Source organism: Calidris pugnax, unplaced genomic scaffold (genome assembly GCF_001431845.1).
Source record: "Calidris pugnax isolate Ruff unplaced genomic scaffold, ASM143184v1 scaffold44, whole genome shotgun sequence".
Taxonomy (NCBI): Eukaryota; Metazoa; Chordata; class Aves; order Charadriiformes; family Scolopacidae; genus Calidris; species Calidris pugnax.
In genome coordinates, this window is record NW_015094506.1 from 27787250 (window position 1) to 27802280 (window position 15031).

Genomic DNA, 15031 nt, shown 5'->3' on the forward strand with positions numbered 1-15031 from the left:
GCACTCGATGAGTTATACAGCCCACAGGACTGATCTGCTCTCATTGGCTTCCTCTACACTCTCAAACTTTGTGCTTGTAATTTATCATTGGTCACAGAATCTCTGAGGCCGGAAGGCACCTCTGCAGATCGCCTCGTCCAACCCCTGCTCAAAGCCAGGTCAGCTAGAGCAGGTTGTTCAAGGATTTGTTCAGTCAGATTCTGAATACTGGTAAGATTGGAAACTCCCCAACCTCCCTGGGCAACCTGTGCCAGTGTTTGACCACCAACATCATAAAAAGTCTTTTTTTCCTTTTTTTTCTGTTTAAACACATTTTCCTGTTTTTCAGGTTTTGGTTACTACCTGTTATCCTGTTGTTTAACCCCACTGAGAGGAATCTGGCTCCACCTTCTTTACTGCCCCAGCAGGTATTTATACACATTGATTAGATCCCCCTGAGCCTTCTCTCCACAGGCTGAATTGTCACAGCTGTCTCAGTCTTTCCTCTTCTGACAGATGCTCCAGTCCCTTCATCATGTTTGTGACCTTTCACTAGACCCAGTTTGGTGTGTTCATGTCTGTCTTCTGTTGGGGAGCACAGGACAGCACACAGCACTCTCCACTGATGTCACCAGGGCACACTGCTGGCTCACATTCAACTTGGTGTCCACCAGAAAACCCAGGTGTTTTTCAGCAAAGCCGTATTCCAGCCAGTTGGCCCCCAGCGCATACTGGTGCATGGGGTTATTCCATCCCAGGTGCAGGGCTTGGGATTTCCCTTTGTTGACCTTTGGGAGATGCCTGTTAGCCCATTTCTCCAGCCAAAGTCCCTCTGAATGGCAGCACAACCAGCTAGTGTGTGTGGCGGTGTGCTCTCCCTGGTTTGCCCCCCCCTCTCCCTCTCAGCTTCTACCACAACAGCAGCTGTGATAACTTGCACCCGGTCTCTGGGGGATGGATGGCAGCATAGTCAAAATACTGTCTGGAGTGGGGACCTAGAAATTTTCTTGCCATGAAAATATGACTATAGGTCAATTATCTTACTGCATAAATAGTGGACAGCCCAAGAACCCCTTTGAGCTCTCCTGTACGGCAGCGGGCTGCACGCCAGGATCTCCCCTTTGGTGAGGACGCTCGCTTAAGGTTCTACTCCTCAAGGATGAGGGATTCCTTGCCGCAACAGATTCTCGGTAAGTGACTAATAGCATGCTAAACTTTGAAATCTTAGATAAGTAATGTAAAGGATTGATTGCACATATATAATCCTTTAGACATAAACCGTTGACCAAGTCTGGGACTAGGATTGGATCCAGCCGCACCTAGACTCCTCTCTGAGAAGGAGTTTAGAAAGCAAGGGGGTCCTTTCTGAACCTCGTGACTCAACGGGAGGGTCTCCCTGACAGCTTGTCTGACCCTGTCCTCTGTGCAGTAAATAATAGAGTGTACCCTGACATCGAATCTCGTAAAACTCTATCGCATTTACCACTGGTTTTATCGCACTTACTACTGGTTTTGTTAAATCACTGTTTCACCTTAATAAATAATTCACTGCTTCACTCTAACTAGTGAAGTTAATCACTCCGTCCGCGACAGTGTGTTAACCACTCTTCCCAGCTTCAAATCATTTCAAACTTGCTGAGGGTTCACTCTGTCACATTGGCCAGGTCATGAATGAAGATGTTAAACAAGAGGATGGGGTTGGAAATATTTGAGGAAATTACATGGCTCCTATCACTATATTGTCAGGGAGAAACAAATCTAGTCGAGCTCTCCCTGCCTGGATGTTGACTATGCTGCTCTGTTGAGTCCCAATCCACTGGACCTATACAGGTCCGTGCACCCATGTAGGGGTATGACTTGATGACAAAAAGAGTGCAGCCAGCTTCACTAATCTTCCTTGGCAAGCCAAGGGCTGCTTTTGTCCATCTCTCTGCTGCGCTGCCAATGGACTAATGAGAAGATCTTCCTGCTGTGAAGGCAGCCTCTTCTTTCCTCTTTCCTGGAGTATTGTGTCCTTGATGGCTAATCGATCAAGGTGATTATAAATGAAGGCAATAACTTCCCTCTCCATATTGTAGGTTCAGGCTGGATATTAGGAAAAAATTTTTCACTGAAAGGGTTATCAGACATTGGAATGGGCTGCCCAGGGAGGTGGTTGAGGCACCATCCCTGGAGGTGTTCAAAAGACAGGTAGATGAAGTGCTGGGAGGTATGGTTTAGTGATGATGCTCCTTGTTTGTTGTGTGGGTGTCTATTTTTGTCAGTTAGGTTGACGGTTGGACAAGGTGATCTTTAAGGTCCCTTCCAACCTAGAAGATTCTGTGATTCTGTGATTGTACAGGTGTTTGGTTAAAGCAGGTCATTTTGCCTTAGATAATATTTTTGCCAATGGCCATAAAGGAAGTGTATTTATTGGATATGTGGTAGGTTTTGTTTATCTTTGACAATTTATATCTTAACATTTTCTAGACCATACAAAGTAAGAATGTTCATATTTTTACTTTTCATTAGTGGTTGAAAAGTAATATTACACTACTTTTAAGTATTTTCCTTCAGTATATTTAAGAAGATAATAAAATTCTGTATTTGTTTAAGCATGGGTTTTGTTCCATGTAGCAGGCAGCTGTTTTGTCAGAAGCAAGAGGTTTGCACAGCCTGAGGAAGTGACACCCCAAAAACTATGAGGTCCTAGAGTGTTAGGCCTGTACTGAAGCAAATTCATCTACATTCTCCAGCATCTTGCTATCACCAAAAGCATTTTCTCACCAGCAGAAAACCGTACTGCAGTTACAGTAGGTCCCACTGTGGCATGGTGAGGAGCTGATGTGGTTGGGAGTCTATGCAGGGGGCTGCAAGTCTATGTTATCATTATGCTCCCTTGTGGGGATGTGAAGAAAACAACAGAAAATGAAAATAAGATGTATATTCAAGTTAGGTTTTGCAGTTTTTAATGACAAGTGCAGGAAACTCCTCACACTGAATTCACAGATTGCCCTTAGACAAGATCCTCAACTCCTCGGGGCCTCATAAGCTTTGGTAGTTTTCCTCATAAACTTCCTGCAAGTCAAGCAGCAGCATCCTCTCTTTCTCAAGGAAGCAAAACTGGAATACATTGACATTAACCATGATAAATCCACATTTTAAAGTGCATCAGGGCTTCCAGAGGAGCTGGGGAGTGAAATGGACATGCAGACCAAGTGTCTTGCTGAGGCTCCCAGCATGTAGTGAGCCTCCTTTCCTTCTAAACATGGCCATGTAAATGGCAGTATCTTATTTCTGCAAAAGCCTCTCATGGATTTGTCCCACTTCTTGATGATGGCTGCAGCGTTTGCCAGTGCAGACTCAGCCTTTTGCCTGAGTTGTCATTTTCCATCATCCAGCTAACACAGTTATTTCTGTATTATAGACCCATTATTTGACACTGAAGATACCTGGTTAATATATTAGCTAAAGGGATGCTGAGAATAGTCTGCCGCCTTTAGCAGGGAATATTGGATGCTTTTGTCTTTGAAAAGTCCCACTGGTCTTTCTTTTGTGAATGGCTGTAAATTGCTTACTGGAACTAAAATGCCACTTTTTGTCCAATTCTTTCTTGATTTTACCCAGGAGGTACATAGCAGAGGTTGATTAAATTGCTTGGGGTTGCTCTCTGTCTACAAGAGACACGTGGCTCTCTCAGCATATGCATTCAGGAGCCTTTAAAAACAGGGGGGAAAAGAGTTTTTTTATACCCAGTTACCTATTGTCCGTCCCTTTTTTTGAGCTAAAGCTATGTAAAAGTTTGAGGTCCAGTCTGAATCAGGTGGACAAGTGTCTCCCACAGAACATCTTTCCCAAAGAGGGAAATCATCTGTCTTTTGGAGGTGTCTCCTCTCTACTCCTGGAGCTAATTTAAACTCTTAACCTAGGTGACTAATTTAACTAGTATCCCAGCTTTGAGGTCATTAACGTTAGGTGAGGTGACGCCCACTGAAGCCTGCAAAAGCCTTCAATCATTTTCTTCTTTTAGGCAAAACCTTTTTATTTTGGAGGACAGGCAAATCCTGAGGATTATCTTCTTGATATTGGAGAATCCAGCAACGATGACAGTGCTAAAGCAAGATCTTAGAAGACTAGCTGTGATTTCCTTTAGAAATTTTATCTCCTTCTCAAACCTTTCCAAGGCTCTCAGTAAACATTCACTTGTTTGGGAATGGGAGCTACTTTGGATCCACTTCCATTCCTCAGCTAATGGCAGAGCAAAATCTAGAGTGGATGCTATTCTTTTTCACACCAGTGAAAATGGTGGAAGCAGTCAACCTTGAACTGAAAACCGAGATGAGGTAAAATATGAAGTATTCTGTAAATATAAACCCTTAAAAAATAAAATGATAGAGATGACATAGAAATGTAAAAATTGTTACTGACATGAATAATTCACTAACTATTGCATGGTATAAGTCACCAACTAATGTGTATTACGTGCCATTTAATACTGGATGTATCTGAAGAAATATGGAAATTGGAATACTTTAATAACTTTCTATATGAAAGATGATGAGACTGCCTAAATGATTAAGAGGAAGATATGTTATAATGAACTAAAGCCACTCGAGTGTAAGGTAATTTTAATTCAAATCTCCATCTGCTTATGTATAATTAAGACTCATTTAACAAGTTAATGCCTAACAGAGAGAACTGATAAGTTTGGTATTAAAGAGCTTAAGAGAAGTAAATTAAACTGTCGAGTTTGAGGAGCTTTCATTTGAATTCCCTGAACCAAAATACAATCTTTCAGAGGCATTTCTTCACCCTGACCATACATCCAGGTGCCAAACTTGGGAAAAAAAAAAGGAGGTGAGAAAACAGAATATCCTTTTTATATTTTAATTTTTGATATCACGTCAAGTCAGGAATTTGACAGCATCTTTGCTGACATGAATATTTATACTGTTCAACCTGCTCACTATATAGTGTCTATACACCATTAAGAAGATACTTTGCATGCCATCAAAAATATTTATTCATTGCAGAGATTGCCAGTGGGGTTAAATAACCTGTGAAAATAAGAGGGTTGCCTTTGAAGTGCAAAAAAAGTAATATTTTGATCTATGGTAAATTTTATGTGATATTCACCCGCTTAACTTTCTATTTCATTCTTTCTTCAAATATCTTTCCTGCAAGGTCCAGTAGTCAAAACAGTGACTTCAACCTTTTCATCTTTCATCATGCAATTTTAATTTTCTTCTTTTGGCTTCTTATCCGCTGTCAAGATGAGAGTTTCCTATATTCACTTCACACTTAAAATTCTCTGTGCTCTTGATTTTTTGTCACTGGAGCCAGACGTCAGCTTTGATTTGCTCCTAGCACTCAGCAATAAGTTACACAGTTTTGGGAATGTATTGGAAGAACAAATACCACAGTATGTCTAATGCTTATTGTGGTGCAGGTGTTTCCAAGTGAATTAAGAGAAAGAATTAAAGCTATGAGGTTTGATGACCAACACCCAGTCTCAATAAATGACTGACATAAGACCTTGTTGCAATATTTGAAGCTTACTGTTTTGTTCCTGGGCCAAAACAGACTTTCCTAATCCGCATTAGCATCAGTTTAAGAGCAGAAAAATGAGGGACTGAATTGTTTAAAATATATAAAAGAATAGAACCAATGTCTTATTTCTCAAATTGAATCTTGGGCAATGGAGGTCTTTGAAATTTAACAGAAAGTGAGATGTTCCTTTGTGTAGACACCCACAGAACAACACAATTTACTGCTTGTATCAAGTTATTTGGGTTAATATGTGCTTTGGATGTTACTGTGTGTCTCACAAACAAAGAAACATATGTTTTAAAAGGTCTTCCTTTCCTCCGAGGCTTAAAAATGCACTCTGTACAGCGACGTCACCAAAGACATTTGCAGCACTTCAGCAGAATGAGCTTCAAGTGGAAGAGGAAACATACCAAATGAACCACATCACCTAAAATTGACTAGAAATGGAAACCTAAAATTGACTAGAAATGGAAACCTACAGTTACAGTTAGACAAGGGTTTCCATTTGTGCTGATAAGCTGATCTGTGAGAAAAAAGATTTCTTCTCTGAGTGAGATACCCCCTCCAATATTTATTACCTTTCAAGTTCAGAAAAGTCTTGCTTCTAAAAGAGAGGGAAAGGGAGAGAGAGACGGAAAGAGGAAGGAAGGAAGAAAGGATGAAAGGATGGAAGGCAGGCAGGCACGCAGGAAGGCAGGCAGGCTTAAAAATGCAAGATGAGTTTACAGAGCCAGGAAACTTGGGTTTTAAAGGAAATTTAAAATCCAAATGCAAAAAAGAAAAGTTAGAAGCTCATATCTACACCATGACCTTGTCTGTAGTGGGAGGAAGTATACATTTTCTCTGTGAAACATTGCTGATGACCCTGCCCTGGTCCTTGAGTATATCCCAGAACACATCGTGCTGGGATACCCCTGATCTCCTTGATGATGCTGTCACTTCTGGACTTTGGGATGCCAAAGAATACTGTTTTGGGACATCTTTGTACCTTTACTGAAGAAAGCAGCTCTCAGCAGGGAATACTGTCATGAGACTGACTAATTAGTGACCCACAGGAGTGGGTCCTGTGCTCTGACCATCCCCATGGTCTAGGGAGTGTGAAAAGCAGCACGTACATCTGGATGTAACTCAATTCTTCAGTTTTACTTTACAGTCCGTATCAGTAGTCACATCACGCCTGTAGCTCAGCCACACCATCCACAGCTGTCACAGCAAGGATGGGATATGAGACAATCCCTTCCTTTGACCTACTTAATCTTGTTTGTTAAAAAGAAACAAACCAAAAAACAAGTGTATTCCTAAATATCTGTCTAACGTGGCTCACTAGCCAAACAGTTTTTGTTTGTCAAGCAGCCTTCACCATCCAAGCAATCTTTACGACAGAATAATTCCACTTTTTAACCTCACTGGTATCAATGTTTTGAACTGCTACACACACGCCATTTTTTCCTGGATCAGAACCAGACGAGTTGGGCCAGTGAAACCAAGATCCTTAATTGCCAGGAGCAGGAAAAGCTGCACATGGCTGAAGGCTCTTGCAGAAAGAGCTGGACCCATTCCTTAGGACAGGAACCCACTTGCTCCCAAGAAAGGCCCAGGAACTATATTTGGGCTGCCTGCCTTGCCACGTGCATCCCAAATCCCCAGGTTGTGCCTCCTCTCAGAGGTGCCATCAAAAGCCAGTCAGCTGTCCATATAGGAGTTGACATAAGGGCAAGATTAATGACATCTGAAAACCTGGGCAAAATCTATACACGATGCAGTTATCTGTAACTAAAAAGTGGAGCAAAATGCTTAGCCTCACAAATGCAATAGCCATCCAAGGGGAGTGCTCATCTTTAAACAAAGAAATGTGCTTCAGAGCAAAGACATTTAAAGAAAAAAAAAAACCTGCTCACGATCCCTCTGCAATATCCTTTCTCCTCCAGCAGGCATTAGCCAACTGGCCTCTCTCAGAGAGTAACACCAACAGGTTTATGACAGCTAGTCTGTTTTGCTCTACCCAAATGCCAGTTCCCATCACATTAATTTTAGCCTGGCTCCTCAAGAGCATTTAATGCTTTGAAAAACAGTAGGTCCATAAAACGGATATTAATAGAACACTTAGCCCATACATGTTTGTGATTAGCAGCTTAAATATTAAAACTGAAGTAAAATAAAACCTGGAGTAATTCCAGCCTTGCGTCAGGAAGTATTTTGGCACAGAAGCCATGTCACGCACTGAGGGTGCTGTTCCATAATTTGTACCAAGAAATGGGCACAAGACATGAACATTAGTTCAATAAGAAAAAGAAAAAAAGAGAAAGAGAAAAAGAAAAAAGAAAAAGTCAGACGTCATGATATTAATGAATAATTCAATCCCCACAAGTTCAGAAAGCACAATGCTAAAGTTGCTGCATCATCTCTTCTGAGATCGTTAAAGTCCTCTTACAGGGCAATGCAGCAAGACAGACTAGATTTCATTTCTGATTGCTCTCGTTCCATTCAGATAGTGTGATCAGTTTCTTTCTTTTGAAAAACATAATATTCCGATGAAGTAGGTTTGGTTTACTGCCATGATCATGCCAAAAATGCTATTTTCCCTTTAAGGATACTTACTTTGAAGAGGAAGATCCAGGGATCCCACAGAGCTTAACCTTTTTTACGGTGAGCAACACTCCTAAATCAGCTGACAATAAAGTTGTCAAGTGACACAAGATAACTCTTTTTACAAGGCCATATTGCTGGCTTCATAGGAAAAATTACCTCCCACTGGTCTCAGTGGGTACCAGGGTTGGGGAAAGGATGAGTGGGACATTAACTCCCTCCCCAGCAGTGATGTGGCCATGATAACACACCTGTGCAGTTCCCCTTCCTAGCCTTTTACTCTTTATCTCAGAGCTGCAAGCAACCCTCTTAAACAAGATCTGGTCTTGTTCCAGTTGGAAGGCGTTTTTGTTTTTATGTTCCTTCATATGAAAAAAATAATAATAATAATAAAAAAAAATCATTCTCACAACAGACAAGTCTTTTTTCTTTAAAGATTGATGACAACATGAAATGTATTTCATTTCTTCCCTTCTAATTTGCCTTGGTGCTAAAATGTTATTTTCCTCATTACAAATGATGACATTTGAAAAAAAAAGTATATGCAGGAACAAACAGTGTGTGGGATATCAGCCTTGGATTTCACTGATAAAGAACTGCTGGGATAAGGGAGCACAATGCCGAGTCCTGCCCTGCAGAGAAACCAGCTGAGAGCAGTGAAACACTCACCTGCCATTCAGCTCCTCAGCATCACCATCCCGGGTGACCTCACAGCCCCGCTCTGGGGTGGCGGGTTTAATGTTGGTGCTAGCAGAAAGGACCAAGACATTTCATCAGGGCAAAACACAACACTTCTCCCAAAGACTGCTTAGGGAAGAAAGAAAATATCATTTAATAAATCTAGTTATGATGAAAGGAGAGAAAACCATGGGCTGGTGGAAAATCTCCAGATTAAGGATTGGGCTGATAAGGGACATGCTGATTCCAGCAGGTGAAGAAGGAGGCTGAGCTCTGGCAGGTATATGCTGATCTAGAAACCACACCATAGTGTGCCACCAGTGATAACACCTCTCCGTCTTCTTGTCTCCTGCTAGATTTTGACAGAGCTCCTGAGATTTCCATTTACAGTGCATTAATATTACCACCTCTATAAATATTGTTTATTTGTTTCTCAAATTATTCTCCATTACTTAACACACACACACACATATCCCTCCATCCAGTTGGGTCTTTTCTCTAATTAGACATGGGATTTCCTAATTTTATTTCTCAGTAATGATATTACATTTTCTGAAAATTCAGGTTGTTCTCTGAATTTGGATGTTGCAATAGTTGGTTTGAGAGGAGCTCCGAGTCATGATTTAATAATGGGAAGAATAAGTACTGTGTCTAAGGGAAAGGCATAACAGTAGCCATTATCCAGAGCTGATGGCCGCTGAACTCTGATTAAGAATGAGACCTGTTTTTACAAGTGTGATCACTGGAAGGCAATGAGGGAAACAGCCAAATCTCCGTGCTTTGATGTGCTCCAGAAGAATGTGTACCTTCTTAGATGACTTAGATTGGTCCCTGCTTCCATTGGAGGGACAACCTGATAATGACCCCTTGAAGCAGTACTGTATCACCCTGTGATCCTCTCTGGCCTTGGATTCCACACTTTTTCTAATTTAACAGGAAACAGTGAAAGAATTCCTCATCATGCATGAACAGCTGTTGTTTAGTGAGGATTTAGCATGATGTTTCCCTGAGTCTGGTGGGGTGAATTTCCCGATTATCAAACTGTGAACTGTCAGTGGCATAATTTTCCTAGGCACTCGGGCAGTAGTGTTCTTAACGGTATTTACATGCCTGGAGATGCAGAGAACACTGCCAATACCTACTGCTGCCAAAAGTGGTTAGAAAATAAATGACTGATATCCAGAACTGGATAATTTGGAAATACCATAATGTGCCTTTCTGCACCTTTAAGCATATCTCTTAAAGCCTCATGCCAAGTGACTTCAGCACCAGATCCTGCTGCCAAAAGCACTTCAACCAGTTAGGAACTGCTGTGAGTCACGCTCAGGGACAACAAAAATGGGGCTATGAGGCAAAGTCTTCAACCCTGCTGACTGCCCAGGACTAGTCATTTCAGCTTGCCATAAGTCACTGGGCTGCCAGCAGCAGCTCAGGAGATGCTCCAGTGGCAGCTGAGGTGCCTCTGCTGCTGGGAGAGACAAAGAGAGACAATGCCCTACTCCATCAGGCACCCAGGCACGCCTTTGGTCCTGAGCCCCAGACAGCTCCCAGTTCTAAAAGATTTGGATACTTCTCAACAATAAATTTAAACCCGTAACTCATTTAATCGTCTTTCCTTCTCTATTTTTCCTTAATTCATCTTCTGTGAAAATGTCAGTGACAGCCGCTATTAGTTTTTCTTGCATGAGATTTGGCTCAAAGTTAGGCGTAGGCTCTGTTTATGTTTTGTATGCGTAGAACAAATAGCAAGCTCAGCCAGGGAAAGGACCCACAGTAGTTACCTGACAACATACAACACAGTAATGTATCAATGAATCATTCAATCAACTAATAATAGCAGGTAAGAGAAAGCCAGAAAGACCCATACACTCTTATGTGTTCTGCAAAATGAAAAGCTGATTCATAAGAACTAGTCTATGGACTTGTCCTGTGTTCTTGAAATCTCTACATGCTGTAAATATCATGCAGAGTGAAATGACTCATCCTTTAAAAGCAAATGCTCAATTTGAATCAAAGAACTCTTGGCTTTTTTTTTTTTCTTAAAGATAAGCAATAATTTATTTCTCTTTCATCTTCACAATTATCACATACTGCCCAGCTACATGACCAATGCCACTACATAACACAGGAGAATTGCCCACCTACACTTTACTTGGACAAATACAATTGCAATTTAGAGATTAAATGTACTGTACAATGTGTAGTTGGAAAAATGTCATTCTTATCTATACGATGGGATGTGGCATATGATTTATAAACAGATGCAATCTAAGATGTAAAACTTTAAAACTTGTTAAGCCAAGGACATAGTATAAAGCATTTTGGTTTGGTATTGTACTGTTACTAAAGTAGAAAAAGAAAACTAGAGAAATAATTCCAGATCTTAACTTACAGGATATATATTAGGTTAAGAAATTAATTGGCTTCTCCACTTTTTTTGTTTTGCTTTTCTTTTTCATTTTTTTTTTCCTACAAATGAATAATATGAATATATTGCAGGATAAAGAAAGACTGCCAGATAAAGAAGGTACCGTTATATGAAAAACAAATGAAAAATTACCAGGTAATTTTGCTTACAAAAAAGGTCAAACTATAAACAGTCACAAAATATATAAAAATGCCACATTGAACGAGGCAATCGTACTCTACCTAAACTGGTAGTATACTCTGAAAGAAGTTGCATTCATACAGTAGTAACTGATAAAAAGGCATTGTGCACTCTTGTGCCATCTGGAGATTTAGCACCATGTGTCATCAGTTCTTGGATTGTCATCCAGTTGTCCAAGATTTTCTTGTTTCTCTTTTTCATCATCTTTTTGTGACTCAGTTCAATAATGTTAATTTCCTTTTTGCCCTCGCTGCCACTCTGTGGACTTTCCTTAAGACACTCCAGCCTGCTCCTCATCATGAACTCCCGCCGTCTCCTCTGCTCCTTAGCTCGCACCAAATGCTGCTTCCGCTCTTCTTTGCTCCAGTAGCGACCCATCTTCATCTCACTCATCGTATCATCATCTGTCGTCATTCCACTGCGCTCCTCTTTAATTTTTAAGGCACGTTCCTTCAGAATTCTGTCTCGAACTGGTCTCTTTGTGATGTACCTCGTCCCATCACTCCTTATTTTCACTTTCCATTCCATCTTGGGCTCCGCACACTTCTGCGAGTCTTTGCACATGCTCACCAGGCTGAGCTGGCTTTGGGCGTACTCCACAGCAGACTTCTGCTGGATCAGTTGCATGTAACTTTGATAATGCTTTGCATGAGCAGGTATATTCCCGTACCTGTAAGAAGAGCTGTGATATGGAGACAGGTAGGGAATGTGCTCGCTGCTCTGCTTTTCCTGGTCTGTGAATTTGCCACTTTCTGATGCCAGCGCTGCATCCTCAGCAGCACTGTTTTGCTCACTGGGTTTGGTTTTGGCTGAGGTTGTCTCCCTGTTGCTTTGTGCTGAGGATGACTGATTAGCCACAATTGTGCTCCTCAGGTTTTTTCTGTTGGTTATGCTGATCATCCTCTGGAGAGAGTTATCGGGGGATCTCTCCACAGTCAGCGGAGTGCTCCTGCAACTTTCAGCCGTGTTGTACGCACTGGAGCTGTCCTTGTCGGACTTCTCAGGGTGCTCCATGATGTCATCCAGTTTGCCTCTTTGTACATCTATGCTGGTGTTGTAATTCCTGAACCCCTCGTCATGTAATGTCCAAATGTCTCCATACTGATCCCTCACCTTTTGGAGCCGGTGAGCTTGCATGATATTTTGACATTCGAGTTCAATGTTCCTCAATTCCTCATTAAGTAGCTGCAGCTCATGCTCCACTCCATCTTGCTCTCTTCTGTTGCACTCTATTGTGCTGCTCGAGTAATACAGGTCGTACTCCCCGTGGTTTCGAATCTTGCACTTCAGTTCCAACAGCTGTCGAAACCTTTCGCATTCCTCCTCTGGGTTTCCTATGAAATCAGACTCAATGTATTCCCCAGACACAAAGCTTTCATTGCACTGGAGCTCAACACTTCCTAATGTATCTTGACTGTGGCCCAGCTCCCGTTTGCTCTGCAGGGTTGTGCTGTTCTGCTCCTCAGGTGCATTTTCTTGCTCTGAGCTCTCGTCATTACGCAGACTTTCATCTGTAGGTCCCACCCCGCTGTCCTTCTCATGATTGTTGGATGATGAAGTTGCAGTGTCTGTAGTGCCATCCTCCTCTTCATGTTTCTTTGGCTAAAAAAATGAGCAAACCAAAATTATTATCAAATGCTTATCAAATGCAGACCATAATACATGAGAATATTTTCCAGCTCTGTTTTGCTTAAACAGCTGGGATCTGATTCCAGCTGAATTATAACAGATCACTAAACAGCAGTCCTACTGCTCATAGCTTTTAAACGTTTCTGAGAATCATGCTGTGGTGGCCATACTGAGTGAAGTAGATGAATTACAGCACAAGTGACATATCTTCTAAAGTCCGGAAAGAAATATTTCCCTATCTAGCTAAGCCATCTCTTTGCAGTGCTTAAAGATAATGATCACCAGATGGTGCACTGTTTTTGATTCTGGATTATGGCCAGAGACTGGTGGAGCTGAAATCTCAAACTTGGGAAAAAGCTTCAGCACTAGTATCCCTTCAAAAAAATAGAGCAAGTACAATCTTAGTACAATCTAAGAGGGTGCAAAAAGACTACTTTCATCAGTGGGGCTTTTTTTTTTAACCATTGAACTCCTTGCTTGCTCCATGGAGATGGGCAGGGTTGAAGCCTGTTCCACTACACCCTCCATGGCCCTCTATCACACTTGTTTTCAGTAGTCTTTTTCCGAAAGACTGTTACTTTTTCATTCTAGGATTTTCTTCAAGTAGACCTCTGTCTGTTGCATCCCTGGAGACCTTTTTTGTTCCCTAGCTAGAGTTTATGTTCCTTAGAAATAAAAACAGCCTTTTACCATCAAGCACAGAACAACACGGAGTGCTTGCCATGGGCATAATGTCAAGCTTTTAGGCTGTTGTTTTTTAATTCACACTCCACTCATTGTACTTCACCTATTTATATTCTCAAAGAATGTGAGATAATACCTCTCCAAAGAGATGGATATTTTTTATTTTCCAACCTGGATAAGCAAAGAATTCCCCCCTATTCCCCGTCCAGAACAATCATGCAAAGTGCAATTTATATGGCCTGTTAACCATCTAGGTGTGCGTAGTACCAACCAAATGCTGTTTCTCTTTTAGGAGGTATAATTGCATAATTATGTATAATGGCAGTAATAATCAAGGGAGAAAAAAGGTACAGTGCACCCACTGAAAGGAAACAAACTCAAAGAGGCCACTGTCATAATTCCCTTTTTCTCTGCTTTGACAGACAGTGAAACAGGATTAAAATCCATCTCCTATCTTGTCCTTTCTCCTCTCTTCATGTGCACTCCATGATCACACACCCTTCATCTGGTTTCCTTTTTACAGTTGTTAGGAAAAATTAATGGCCTCGTCTCAGAAAAACAAAAATAACCTCCTCCCCCCAAACACAATGTAATAGTTGAATAAAATAAATATTGAAAAAAACAACAAGCCCAGGAGAATTCAGTGTCTGTGACGGACCAGTCAAAAATTTCTGAAAAGATATTTTAGCAATTTGCTGTCAGACAAGACCTGCAAAGTAAAACTTCTATTTAAAATCCTAACACACATTTTACACTCATCCTCTTGCACATACAACGTGCACAATAAACGTATAATTCTCATGCAGCTTTGGCAGCCACACCGGCAACGTGCCAATTACTATCTCTCACTCTCCCCAAATGGGGAGAAACTCTCCCCTTGAATTTAAATGTCATGGGACAGAATGCATTCAATGTTATTCTCTGGTTCTATGTTTTTTGATGTTGTAGGGTCAGAGTTTTCTAGAAACTAGATTTTGAAACTGCAAGGGCCAAAGGCAAACTTTCATGAAAATTCTGCAAGATTTAAAAATTCAATGGTACTAATTTTCCTCATCTGAAATCCTTTCAGATCTTTCTACTTAGCCACTTAAAAACAAGGGTATCTTGTCACAGGAAGAAGCAATAAGAAGAGTAGTACCAATAACACTCTAAATAACTAACTATTGTAGATTTGTTCTAGAATTATTGTTTATCTGTTCTTTCTTGCCTCAGCTTATGCATTTCTGTGAAGGTGTATACAGTCAATTGGAAGATTTTTTTATTAAGGCTTCTGTTGTATTTTTCCAAAGTGGCTGCAACACTTTAGTTCCAGTTTCAAGAGTAGCTGGAGAAGTGGTG

The 15031-nt window shown here is 41.1% G+C and overlaps 1 protein-coding gene across 3 annotated transcripts in view; it reads right to left on the reverse strand.

Annotated features, from left to right (window-relative positions):
• Positions 1 to 10824: 10824 nt before the first annotated feature.
• Positions 10825 to 15031, reverse strand: part of PDZRN4 (PDZ domain containing ring finger 4) — a 244902-nt gene continuing 240695 nt past the window's right edge. For all 3 annotated transcript variants that reach the window (XM_014963427.1, XM_014963426.1, XM_014963425.1), the window contains one exon: positions 10825 to 12982. In XM_014963427.1, the coding sequence (XP_014818913.1) occupies positions 11456 to 12982 (1527 nt within the window). In that variant the 3' untranslated portion in view covers positions 10825 to 11455. The remainder of the gene's footprint in view (positions 12983 to 15031) is intronic.